Here is a 13,762-nt window from a genome sequence, read left to right on the forward strand (position 1 = left end):
TGAAATTACACTTCAGTCCCTCATCTCCATAAAAAAGACAAGACTCATAGGTTAACAATCTTCATTTTCTATTGCATATATATTTTTAGAGCATCTCTCTGGAATATTATTGTATTTTTTTTATAGAAAATATATTTATTTGAGCATTAAAGAGTCCTCACATCCACCAAAAAAGATTTTTTATAGGTACTGGTAGTGGTCACAAGCTACTTTGACCTACCAAACATCAAGTATAAGCTATCAACTACATTGGGCAGGGAGAATTAACGAGGTTATTAAAACCAATTGATTAATCAATTATACAACCTGAGATTTATGTTCTTAAACTACTTTGATTTTTGGGACTTCATCATCCTTTTCGTTCAGAAATTAGTAATGGAATCAATAAATAGCATATTTTCAGGAACATATCAAGCTTTAAAGGTTTAGTCATTGTATCAGCAACTTGCTCCTGCATATGACAATGCACTATCTCTAAAATTCTTAGCCTTGAAGTCCCTTTGGTTTGGCATCATCAATAACCTTCTTTTGTCCTTCTCTGAGTTTTGCTCCTGCTGCTACTGTGGACATCCCTTGTTCTATCAAGCTCCGATACTCACTCAACCGCAAAAAATTCTTTACGACCATACACAAGTGATTGTAGTGTCCATCAAGCTTTGAAATTGTTGGTTGGACAAAGTTACTTTCGGTTGTTATTATCGTTTTGTTTGTTTTTTGTATTTTAAAAATATTTTTTTAAAAAATTAATTTTTATTTTATTTTATATTTTGCTTTAAATTAATATTTTTTACTGTTTTTAAATTATTTTGATGCACCGATATCAAAAATAATTTTTAAAAAATAAAAAATATTATTTTAATATATTTCCGAGTAAAAAAACACTTTAAAAAAAAACCACATCCACAATCCCAAATAGACTTACATGTTTATGTTTAGAAGATTGTTGCTTCTCAAGTCTAGATCAAATTATAAAAAATTATGGTTAAATCTGTTTTTTAAAATATTTTTCAATCTATTTTTATTTATAAACAAATTTAAATTAACATGTTTAGATATTTTTTAATAATTTTAACATGCTAATATTAAATGTAAAAAATATTTAAAAAAATATTTTAATATATTTTTAATTACAAATTACTTTTGAAAACATCTTCCATCGTATTACGAAAATTGTTACTAATCAGGATTTTCACAATTTCCTTTTTCAGTTTTTACGAATTAGAATGTGGAATTTGGAGACTGCAGCACCAATCTACCCCGGTGAAGAAAAAGTCCAATTTTTTTTTGGATTTGGACAGGAAAACTTTAAACTTTTGTTGCCTAACAAAAAGTCAGTAACAGTTGAAGGCACTAAAAAAGGAGAGAAACTAGCCAGCCAAGCCCACCTCCACCCTCCACCCTCCACCCTCCACCCTCCACCCCCTTCCCCAGAGAGAGAAGCTAACGATAACGCCAAGCAGACTCACCCATTCCTTACATATATTGATAGAGAGAGTGAGTGAGTGTGAAAGGTACAACCTTTGCATCCATATACAGGTTAGAGAGAGAGAGAGATGAAATGAGGGCTTGCCTTGTCAGCCATTAGAGCTTCAATTCGTAGCTCGGGCCCGACCCTTTTTAATTCACATAAAGACTACACAGTTTTCACTGTTTTTGTTTCAATATCTCATTAGAAAACCATAAAAGATCTCTCCCTTTTCCTTTTGCTTGTTTATTTTTTTGAAAAGCAAATAAGAAAGAGAGTGGGAGAAGGAAGAAAAAAAGATATCTTTCTTGCTACAAAATCCTAGGCCTTTTGATCCTAAGATCCCCACCATTTATGCTGAAAGCTGAACTGGGTTGGCTGCAGTTTTCTCTATTGATTCATGAATTCCATGGTTTTTTTAGCCTTATGGTCTCAAGGAGTTACGGGGAACTGGTGCAGTTGTTGCCTTAGTATCTCTTCTTTGACGAGTGATTGGTTATCTGGCTTTAACAGGTATATCTCTCGTTCTTCAATTGTTAGCTTATTCTGTGTGTTGATTTGCTTGCTTAAATTGGCGTCTCTGCTTGTCTGATATGTGAATTCCTGCAGAAATTTTCTCTTTGGTAATTTGGCTTCTTATATTTAGAGTCGTTGCCTTGTTTCTTCTAAATGAGTACTGTTGCTTCTATGTTTGTCCCGGGATTAGGATTTCTATGAATTGTATGTGATTGAATTTCCAGGCTCAAAAAATTCCTACAAACTAAAATTCCACATTAAGAGATTCAACAAACCAAATTCATATTTAGTTTGTGACGTATCATAGCTCTTGAATTCTTTGAATACTGAAACGATTGGTGTTCTTTCTAGTAGTAATTACTTTTCTCTATCATACTCACAGTTGAGTTCCTTTTAACAGGAGAATGGTTTGTTAAACAATTTCTTATTATAAAAAAAATACCACAATCGTTTTAGAGTTCCCATTCTTCTTCCAGTTGTTAAATGTTGCACTATTTGGTTGATGCTTGTCATAGATTTGGTTCTTTGACAATTCACAATTGTGATCCAAATTTCTAAAGTATCCCCTGATGTGCAGGTGTTTACATGATGATATTATTCTGAAATTTCAATAAGGTGGAGGGATACCAATATGTCAGCATATTTCAGATCAAGTGGAGTATTTGAATTGGGGCTTGCTGGAATTTTGCTTGTTACCTTCCTATTGATATTTACCACAGAGGGGTTGAATTCTGATGGGCATCACCTCCTAGAGCTGAAGAATGCCCTCCATGACGAGTTCAATCATCTGCAGAATTGGAAGTCCACTGATCAGACACCATGCAGCTGGACTGGCGTGAGTTGCACTTTAGACTATGAGCCTTTGGTCTGGTCTCTTGATTTGAACTCAATGAATCTTTCTGGGACACTGAGCCCCGGTATTGGTGGTTTGGTCAACCTTAGATATTTTGATCTTTCTCACAATGAAATCACCGGAGATATACCTAAAGCGATTGGAAATTGTTCCCTGTTGCAATACTTTTATTTGAATAACAATCAGTTGAGTGGGGAAATTCCTGCTGAACTGGGTAGATTGTCTTTTCTTGAACGTTTGAATATATGCAACAACCAGATATCTGGTTCACTTCCAGAGGAGTTTGGCAGATTGTCTTCATTGGTTGAGTTTGTGGCTTATACCAACAAGCTGACTGGCCCGTTGCCTCGTTCCATAAGGAATCTTAAGAATTTGAAAACAATCCGTGCAGGGCAGAATCAAATTTCTGGTAGTATTCCTGCTGAAATAAGTGGTTGTCAAAGCTTGAAATTGCTTGGTCTTGCCCAAAATAAAATTGGAGGGGAGCTGCCAAAGGAGCTTGCGATGCTAGGGAACTTAACTGAATTGATTTTATGGGAGAACCAGATCTCGGGGTTAATACCAAAAGAGCTTGGGAACTGTACAAACCTTGAGACACTTGCTCTTTATGCAAATGCCCTTGCTGGACCAATACCAATGGAAATTGGGAACCTGAAGTTTCTGAAAAAGCTGTACCTCTATCGGAATGGATTGAATGGAACTATTCCAAGAGAAATTGGAAATCTTTCAATGGCAACAGAAATCGACTTCTCAGAGAATTTTTTGACTGGCAAGATCCCAACTGAGTTCAGTAAGATAAAGGGTCTACGACTTTTGTACCTCTTCCAGAACCAACTTACTGGTGTCATACCAAATGAGCTTAGTATCTTGAGGAACCTGACTAAGCTTGACCTCTCAATTAATCACCTCACTGGTCCTATTCCTTTTGGGTTTCAATATTTGACTGAAATGCTTCAGTTACAGCTTTTTAACAACTCTCTGAGTGGTGGCATTCCTCAGCGGCTTGGACTTTATAGCCAACTCTGGGTGGTTGATTTTTCAGATAATGATCTGACTGGAAGAATACCTCCTCATCTTTGCCGTCATTCTAATCTGATTTTGCTGAATCTGGATTCTAACAGGCTATATGGAAATATCCCGACTGGGGTCCTGAACTGCCAAACATTGGTACAACTTCGTCTTGTTGGAAATAAGTTTACAGGTGGCTTTCCTTCAGAGTTGTGCAAATTGGTGAACCTTTCTGCTATTGAACTGAACCAGAATATGTTTACTGGTCCACTTCCACCAGAGATGGGGAACTGCCGAAGGTTGCAAAGACTTCATATTGCAAACAATTACTTTACTTCAGAGTTGCCAAAGGAATTAGGTAATCTGTCTCAACTTGTGACTTTTAATGCATCATCAAATTTGCTCACCGGAAAGATTCCACCTGAAGTTGTTAACTGCAAGATGCTTCAACGACTCGATCTCAGCCACAACAGTTTTTCTGATGCTTTACCAGATGAGCTTGGAACTCTTCTTCAATTGGAGCTTCTTAGGCTTTCAGAAAATAAATTCTCTGGAAATATACCCTTGGCATTAGGAAATCTCTCCCATTTGACTGAATTGCAGATGGGTGGCAACTCATTTTCTGGTCGAATTCCTCCCTCATTGGGCTTGCTTTCAAGCTTGCAGATTGGAATGAATCTCAGTTATAATAGTCTTACTGGCAGCATACCACCAGAGCTTGGCAATCTTAATTTACTGGAATTTCTCCTGCTCAATAACAATCATTTGACCGGTGAGATTCCCAAAACATTTGAAAATCTGTCGAGTTTACTGGGATGCAACTTCTCATACAATGAGCTCACTGGGTCTTTGCCTTCCGGATCACTATTTCAGAACATGGCCATCAGCAGCTTTATTGGAAACAAAGGGCTTTGTGGTGGGCCTCTTGGCTACTGCAGTGGAGATACATCTTCTGGTTCTGTTCCACAGAAAAATATGGATGCTCCTCGAGGTAGGATCATCACAATTGTTGCAGCCGTTGTTGGTGGTGTTTCTCTCATTCTGATTATAGTGATACTATATTTCATGAGACATCCCACTGCGACAGCCTCTTCGGTACATGATAAGGAGAATCCATCTCCAGAATCAAATATCTACTTCCCTCTAAAGGACGGAATCACCTTCCAAGATCTGGTTCAGGCCACCAACAATTTTCATGACAGTTATGTTGTTGGAAGGGGAGCTTGCGGAACAGTTTATAAGGCAGTTATGCGTTCTGGGAAAACCATTGCTGTGAAAAAGCTTGCTTCTGATAGGGAGGGGAGTAGCATTGAGAACAGTTTTCAGGCTGAGATTCTGACTCTCGGAAAGATTAGGCACCGAAATATTGTGAAACTTTATGGCTTCTGCTATCACGAAGGTTCCAATCTGCTTCTTTATGAGTACTTGGCTAGGGGGAGCTTGGGTGAACTGCTTCATGGGCCCTCTTGTAGCTTGGAATGGTCAACTCGATTCATGGTTGCTCTTGGAGCTGCTGAAGGTCTTGCTTATTTACATCATGACTGCAAACCAATTATTATTCACCGTGACATAAAGTCAAATAATATTCTACTAGATGATAACTTTGAAGCCCATGTTGGTGATTTTGGTTTGGCAAAAGTGATTGACATGCCCCAGTCCAAATCCATGTCAGCAGTCGCAGGATCATATGGGTATATTGCACCTGGTGAGCCCTTCCTCAATTCAGATTTAATAAAATTATCTTTCTTTTGTTAATGATGGTTTTATTTCTTTTAAGGTTGTATAAGTTATTTATTTTCTTGATATTTCTCTGCTGCTGATATAGTTTAACTAAATGAAAAAAGTAGTAGATGTCAACTTTGTTTATCAGAGAAGAAAACTTTCATTTCTGTTATAATACGTTCTTAACATTCACACACCATCTGCTTAGCATAGTCAAACTCAATGGATGTTAGAGAAGAGATATAAGCTTCTAACTTATTCGTGGCTTGCCTCTTATTCACTGCAGAATATGCGTACACAATGAAAGTTACTGAAAAATGTGACATCTATAGCTATGGAGTTGTTCTATTGGAGTTGCTAACTGGAAAAACTCCTGTACAGCCACTAGATCAAGGAGGTGATCTTGTCACATGGGCGAGACATTATGTTCGGGACCATTCATTGACATCCGGGATACTAGATGATCGATTGGACCTTGAAGACCAAAGCACTGTTGCTCACATGATTAGTGCATTGAAAATTGCTCTACTTTGCACGAGTATGTCACCTTTTGATCGGCCATCGATGCGGGAAGTTGTGTTGATGCTTATTGAGTCTAACGAGAGAGAAGGTAATTTGACTCTGTCTTCGACTTATGATTTTCCGTGGAAAGATGATATTTCACGAAAATAGGTGACCATTTCCCAGATTTTATTAACTGAGATGGTTTTTCGGTGCTGATTCTTCCTGATATGATTTGCAACAGCAAGTGATTACATCATGTACATTTTTTTATAAGAAAAGATCCTTACCTTTTCCGTTATGGCTCATGAGGGTAATTGATGTTACTCTCAAAATCTGTATTTTGTCTTGCAATCAGTATAGGCTCGACCTTTTGTACAGATAGAAGTACCAACCTCCCATACATGTATTTTACAGATCTTGATGTGATAAAGTTTCATGAGTACTCACCAAATACCAGTTCCTGTTATTTCTTCTGTCATTAATTTTAATTTTTTAAGCTATATATAGCTATAAAGTCTGAATTGTAGCTACTGTTACTCTCTATCTCCTCTGATTATAATTTACGAGGTTAACATAACTTTCTGATGGTGTTGGTTGCTATGGTGAAATCTTACTAAATGTCCCTTCATATATGGATGCGAGAAGCGATTCTTTAGACATTGCTTTCCAAATTTCTTATATGGGCATGCCTGTAGCCAGATTGAAGAGGTGGACTTGGTAAACCAACTTCAATGGAGAAATGGGTAATTTGAATGGACTCTTAGTTTAAATAGTAATGGCTACTTGATAGGTATTAAGAGATTATGAATTCAATCATTGTCACTTGGTTTCTCTGTAGATTTACAGGAAAAGATGGAAAATAACACAGCAAAAATGGGTAACCATGAAAGAAAAAGAAAATAACAAGCAAGCAATATTATTGCAATTATGTCTTCCTTATTATTTATGATTGTTTATTGAATTGGAAAACTTCCATTACCACTGATACGCCCGATTCCAATTGCTGTTCCCGTTGCTAGAATCGAACCCATCCTCCCTGACAGGCCACATGAAATGCTTTCTGCTGCATCTGTTCTCGTCTCTTTTTGCACTAAATGCATCAATATCTGTTTTAAGGTGGAACTGTTGTTTCCGAGACAGATATTGGACTCCGAGGTCCTTGCTTTTTGTCCTTGCAGTGAACCATCAATTTGTTTGCCGGGTCACCAGGCAAGTCATTAAATCGATGGATATTAATTATTAATCAATAAAAAAGAAATTAAAAACTACACAACCATTTGTTATCAAACTGTTATCTCATTGACAACCAAAACTCTGTGATACAAATATTATATTCATCATATTGTATGTACATGCTTATTTTCCAAACAAATTCAACGACAATAACACAAGTAATCTATGGATATAAATGCATTCGGTACGAGAATAGAAACTAAAAATCACTCAGTTTCCCATCTGTATTTTCTCACCCACTTGGCTTTATCCCAGCTAATAAAGAACCCATCTTCTTCCACCATCCAAAACAGAGTTTCATGATTCCCATCTCTACGAGGTTGAAATGCATGCCAGGATGCAAAAAATCTTTCCCAGATAGCTACACAGTAGTGTAGCTTCCTCTTTGACACCCTCCATTTGTAGACTTCACCATTAACGAGTGACTGCTCTCCGATATCAATATTGTTGGATGAGCAGCTGACATTCATTGCTTTTGAGCTTTTAGGCAAGGCATTGATAACGTAAACAGTGGGTAAAGGATGGTCATCATGCTCATTTGTTGTTGCAGTACTCAAAAAGCACAGTTGGAGAACAAGGAAGAGAAGAAAGTTGATCCAAGAAGTCATCATTTTGTTAGGACTGGTGCTCTGCCTGATTAGTCTGCTATCCTTTTTATAAGAACTTTGAAATATTGGAATTAATCTTGAAGTTTTAAGAAAATATAAAACTGAGTTTATTTAAATAGTGAGTTTAAAAAAAATGCATGAATGATTGTTTCCACTAGAATAAAAAAGTTTAGTCAATGTACTCGTCGTGGGATTAGAAACTTAGCAATAATTTCTTTTTTGTTAAGTATATATAAAGATTTAGTTATTAAATCGAGACAGACAAATATAGATAAAGAAGATATGTTTCTTTCGTATCTTTTATTTTTTTTTTAAAAAAAGTAGAAATCCATTCAAATATCATCATAAAATATATTTATTTTATTTTCATTTCCTGTCTTTCTAATCAAACATATTTCTATATCTTGTGTATCTTTTTTTTTTCAATTACACCCTCCATTCAAGGAAGGAAAGAGACATTTCCTTTTCTTTTTGTGCGGCTCTGTATGTTGTTGATTAAAGGATAAGTACCGTTTTGAAATCATAATTCTTATATAATTAAATATTAATTCTCCCAGACAAAACTTTCCCGGCATGCGGTTCGAATCACTCAAGTGTTCATGGATAAAGGGACCGTAACCATGATTCCATGATGACAGTCTAAATAGTTATACCTAACGGGCTAACACCAACGAAGAACAAGTGGAGTAATCTCTTATGGGACGAAGAAACACCAATTAAATATCCAGGGATTGTTGGGGAGGTGGGTTGCTAAGACAGTGGAAATTAAGGTAGGCATATGCAATTATGATCCTGCGGAGTTAAAGTTGGGCTCAATTTAGCATGGATGGGTTACTAAAGAAAAGTCATCCAAGAGCATATGGAGGGGGCTCTCAATGCTGCCGTCTCTGGGCGTTTCTGTGCTGATGGTGAAACTGCTATTCATTTTACTGTGAAGGAAATATGTTCAAAGGGAAGGGAGTTTCTGTGCTGATTTGCTCGCAAATATTGGAGCGAGTGGGAACTGTGCATCAGTTGTTTTTCACCATTTTCACCTCCTGGTCCTGCGTGGTGGAGTTTGCTCTGGGCGGATTTTTGTGCCTCAGCTATATTGCGTGTAAGGAAATGCAGTAAAAGTTAATAGATTGAGGTTAAGTATAACTTAAGTATGCATAAACTTCACCCATAAAAAATAGCTTTTTTATTTAAAAATAAATATAAAAAAGTAAGAGATTAATGTCTAGATTCTTATTAATTTATTTTCCAGATATACAAGTTATGTAATTTGTTTTACATACTTAACATTAAATCGGTAGATATGGCAGATTTTAATGAATCATGATACCAAGTTTTTTGGGTACCCAAGATCTTATACTGTAAATCATATATATTATCGCCGAAATTGTAGTATATATTGTCTTATAATATAATGACCTTAATATTAATCATAAGTAATAATAACTAAAAAAAATATGTTAATCATATAAATCAATCCGATAGTTTGATATTTAAAAAAATATTATTTTTAAATAAATATATTTTATAAAGTACAATATTTGAACCGATTGAAGATAAGTTTTTGGAATAATCTTACACCTATAAATCGAAAAGACTAGGAAATAAGAAAAAAAATGAGAAAATTAGTAATATTTTATTAATTATTCCAAAAACTCACTTTAAAAAACCTAGAACGATAGTAATGAAATATCACTTAGTTATTATATTAACATTATATAATTTCTTCTTAATTACCATAAAGTTTTCGTGACGATGATTAAAGCAAGTCAAACCTGCTCCCATACCTGTCCTCTAATTCCGATCAAATTAAATCCAGTCCGATTGGGGCTGTTAATATAATTTTATTTTATTTTTGTCATAGGAGTTTATTTTATATATAAAATAAAGGTTCGGATTAATTTTGTTTTTTAAAAGGAGACGCTACTGTTAATTCATTTTTGTTTTATTAACGTGGGTGTCTGGATCAACTTGCGCATACCTCGACTAATCATATGAGTCATAAATTAACGATCATGTAAGCCGTCAGTGGTCATGATTTATAAGGTTTTGTGAGACTCGAACTAATGAATTTTAGAAAGCAAATCTAGAACCTGACCAGTCGCTGCTACACCCCCTCATGATTCTATTAACCATTTTATTGACCCTGTACATGTTAGTTAACACATTAAAGAGATTCATAATTAAATTTTAGAATTGCAATTCCAACATGTGAGAGTAGGCAACGAGTAGCCATGAACACACCTTTTAATATCCCTTTCGTTCCTTGCTTACCAAGGCATTGTTTCTTGGGTTATGAAAGATACGAGAAAACATCATTGAAAAGGGGAGAGGATAGAGGAAGGGTCGACAGTCTAGCCATATTTTAACTATAAAAAGCTTGATTTTAGCGCTATTTGATTTGTATTGGAGATAGCAGTTCAATGAAAGTTATGGTTCTGATCTTTGGATATACTGAAAAAAATATATCAGGCTCATAATTGTTTTTTAATTTGATTGAATTTTTTATTTTTAAAATAATTAAAAAATATTTTGAGGTTAAAAGAGGCTTATCATAGTTCATAAAAGCAATAAAATGATTTTAAAATGTTTTCAAGTAAAAATAAATTGAATTTGAGTTTTTTTCAATCCAAGTTAAAAATATTAAGTAATACTCTAAAAGGTGCGGGAAAACTACTATAGTTTTCCCATGCCTTTCACTTTCCTATCTTTAATATATTATATTATTATAATTATTATATTATATTATAATATATACTAAAAATTAAATGAAATGCTAAATTTTTTTTGAGTTTTTTTGTTTTTTTTAATGAAATTTTTTGTTTGATCCTGGGTTTGATGGGTTAGTCTGGTTTGACGCGTTAACTTGAATTTTTTTTTAATTAATTTTTTTCATTTAGTTTAGTTTGTTATTGTTAAATTTTTTTATATTTAATTATCAGATTTTCATGACACGTATCCCGGACTTGACGGGTTAACCCAATTAATTTTGGGTAAACCCGTCAATTATTTTTTTCTATTTAGTTATCAGATTTTCATGACACGTATCCCGGACTTGACGGGTTAACCTGGTTTGAAGGGTTAACCCAGTTAATTTAGATTTTTTTCTTTTTCTTTATTAGTTTTTTTCTTCCTATTGGTTTTTTTTCCTTTGTTTTTTTTAATTAATCTATTTAATTATCACACTTTTATGACACAACTTTATAGCTCGACCCACATTCAATGCTCTAGGGTCCGGTGTTGCGGCCAGGCTCACTTAAACTTAAGTCATGTAAGTTTAATGTTATTATTAATATTATAAATAGTATTCTTAAGTCAAGCGTTGCAGCTAGACCCAAGGCTTTTGGGTATATCTTTGCAGAAAGACCTAACACTCTTAGATCTTAGCATTTTTTGATATTTTTTTATGCAAGAAAAAAAAAATTAACCCGTGGCGTATGCCTTTGTTTTTTTTTTTTCCTTTTTAAGCCTTTTACTTTGAATAGCACAGTGCAATCTACAGTGAAAAAGCTTATGCTTTTAGTTTATTTTTTTCTATAGTTTTTTAATATTAAATTTTTTCTGTTTAATTATCATGCTTTCATGACACGGATCCCAGGTTTGATGGTTTAACCCAGTTGATTCAGATTTTTTTTTCTTTTTCTTCATTAGTTTTTTCCTTCCTGTAGGTATTTTTCTCTTTGCTTTTTCCTTTTTAATTAATCTTTTTTTTAAAAAAATTAGTTTATTAATATTAAATCTTTTTTCTATTTAGTTATTACACTTTCATGACACAAATTCCAAGTTTGACCGGTTAACCTGATTTGACAAGTTAATCCAATTGATTCAGATTTTTTTTTCTTTTTTCTCATTAGTTTTTTTTCTTTCTATTGGTTTTTCTTTCTTTGTTTTTTTTCTTTTTAATTAATTTATTTAATTATCACACTTTTATGACACGACCTTGCAACCATACCTACATCCAATGCTATTGGGTCTGGTATTGCAGCCAAACCCACTTAAACTTGGGTAATGCAAGTTTAATGTTATTATTAATATTATAAATATTACTCTTAGGTCAGACGTTGCAGCCAAACTCAAGACTCTTAGGTATAGCTTTGCAGAAAGACCTAACACTTTTAAATCTTAATTATTTTTTATTTTTTTTACGCAAAACAAATTAACTCGCGGTATCGCGCGGGTCATGTAACTAGTAACTATGAATTACATGTTGCTTGATCAATTTTTTTTTAAAAAAAGTCGAAACAACCCTTGATTTTTTTACTTTTGTTTTTAAATATTTTTTAAAATAGCAATAAATATTTTGGGTAGTACCTCCAAAAGTTTATTTTATTGTAATTTATACATAATTTCTTTTCCTGCTAAATTTAAAATTGATGAGTTATATTTGTATTATGCATTTATAAGAACAAAAATAATATGTATTTAGCAACCAATATAGATTAAAAAAAATAAAAAATAAAAAAGATGATTTAAGTAAAATATTTGCATTTATATCTATCTTTTACTATTTACATGAGAAAATTAACTTTTTACTCTTATCTTTAATTACCATTCAAAATTAATTTATCAAGTAATACAATTTTTTAATTTATTATATTAAACACAAACATATCTTTCCATTTCTTAGGTAAAAAAATTCATGATATTAAAAAAACAAATCCATAATGACAGTGTCTTCTTATCTTGCATTCAAAATCAATTCGAAATACTATGCACAGTGCAGTACGGTTACATCAAATAATACAAGTAGCAATAACAATAAATTTATTATTATTATTATTATTATTATTAGATAGAATTGTATGTGCTAGATTAATGCACTTGCTCCGACACTACAGCAAACACGAACATAAGAAATCACTCAGTTTCCCATGGATCTTCCAGCACCCAACTGGCTTTATCCCAGCTACGATAGAACCCATCTTTCTTCACCAACCAATACACAGCTCCATGATTCTCATCTCTAGGTAGTTCAAAACCATGCCACGATTCAAAATATCGTTGCCATTGAGCTGCGCAGGAATATATATCCTTTCCCTTGACTTTAAATTCGTAGGCTTCACCCACAGAAAATGAGCGCGCGCCCAGTTTGATGTTCTTGGAAGAACAGCTGACATTCAGTGGTGGTGAGTTCGGTGGCAAAGAATTGATGATTTGAACAGTTGGTAGAATCTGCTCGGCCTCATCTTCAATTGGTCTCGCACTCAAAACACAGAGTGCAAAGTTGAAGAAGAGAAGAAAGTGGATCCAATCAGTGGCCATGATGTATTAAGAGAAAGCAAATTTCTTTCGACAGTGTGAAGATATTATTTATCAAAATACATGCAGTAGATATCTTCTGTAGAGAGAGCATATATAATATCGAAAAACTTGCAACTATAGAAATTTATAAAGTCCAGCATTAATTTTCTTTTATATTCTTTCTTTAGTAATTGAAATTTCCACATTTTCTTATATAGAAAGTCCAAGAATTCAAGAAATTTCTGAATATCTTTCCTGACATGCATCCGAAGATTTCTATTTACAGGGTGGCTTGAGAATCAAAATATTAATTATTCATAATTCATGAATGAATAATCATAGTTAATGAAAATTTATAAATACATTGATTCTTATCATATCATAATTAATGTATTTGTTTATGTATCAAAATATTTCAGGGAATAAAAATTACTAATCAAATATGGACTTAATAATAAAAAAATATTTTTCATTAATGAAACTCAAGCCATTGTGCACAAAACTTTTATTATTCAAAGATTCTTTGAGAACAATTTATGATTCATCTTTAGTTGATTTTTAAACATGTTGATATTACATGTTAAAGTACTCATATTGAATTGCAAAATTCAACATGGT

General features: G+C 33.6%; 1 protein-coding gene across 1 annotated transcript; it reads left to right on the top strand.

Moving 5' to 3' along the window:
- The first annotated feature begins 1,358 nt into the window (after positions 1-1,358).
- LOC7481241 (probable leucine-rich repeat receptor-like protein kinase At2g33170) lies at positions 1,359-6,534 on the top strand. The gene is made up of 3 exons (XM_002303773.4): positions 1,359-1,978; positions 2,559-5,547; positions 5,851-6,534. Exons 2-3 carry the CDS (start codon positions 2,613-2,615, stop codon positions 6,234-6,236), a joined length of 3,321 nt encoding a protein of 1,106 aa, XP_002303809.1. The 5' UTR covers positions 1,359-1,978; positions 2,559-2,612; the 3' UTR covers positions 6,237-6,534.
- Positions 6,535-13,762: the final 7,228 nt, after the last annotated feature.

The sequence above is a fragment of the Populus trichocarpa genome, chromosome 3 (genome assembly GCF_000002775.5).
Source record: "Populus trichocarpa isolate Nisqually-1 chromosome 3, P.trichocarpa_v4.1, whole genome shotgun sequence".
Taxonomy (NCBI): domain Eukaryota; kingdom Viridiplantae; phylum Streptophyta; class Magnoliopsida; order Malpighiales; family Salicaceae; genus Populus; species Populus trichocarpa.

What these genes read in the sequence shown, in the direction of transcription:
- LOC7481241 (XM_002303773.4), top strand. Translation starts at nt 2,613, where the DNA reads ATGTCAGCATATTTCAGATCAAGTGGAGTATTTGAATTGGGGCTTGCT. An exon ending in ATATGGGTATATTGCACCTG is followed by an intron (nt 5,548 to 5,850) that starts GTGAGCCCTTCC and finishes TATTCACTGCAG; the next exon opens with AATATGCGTACACAATGAAA.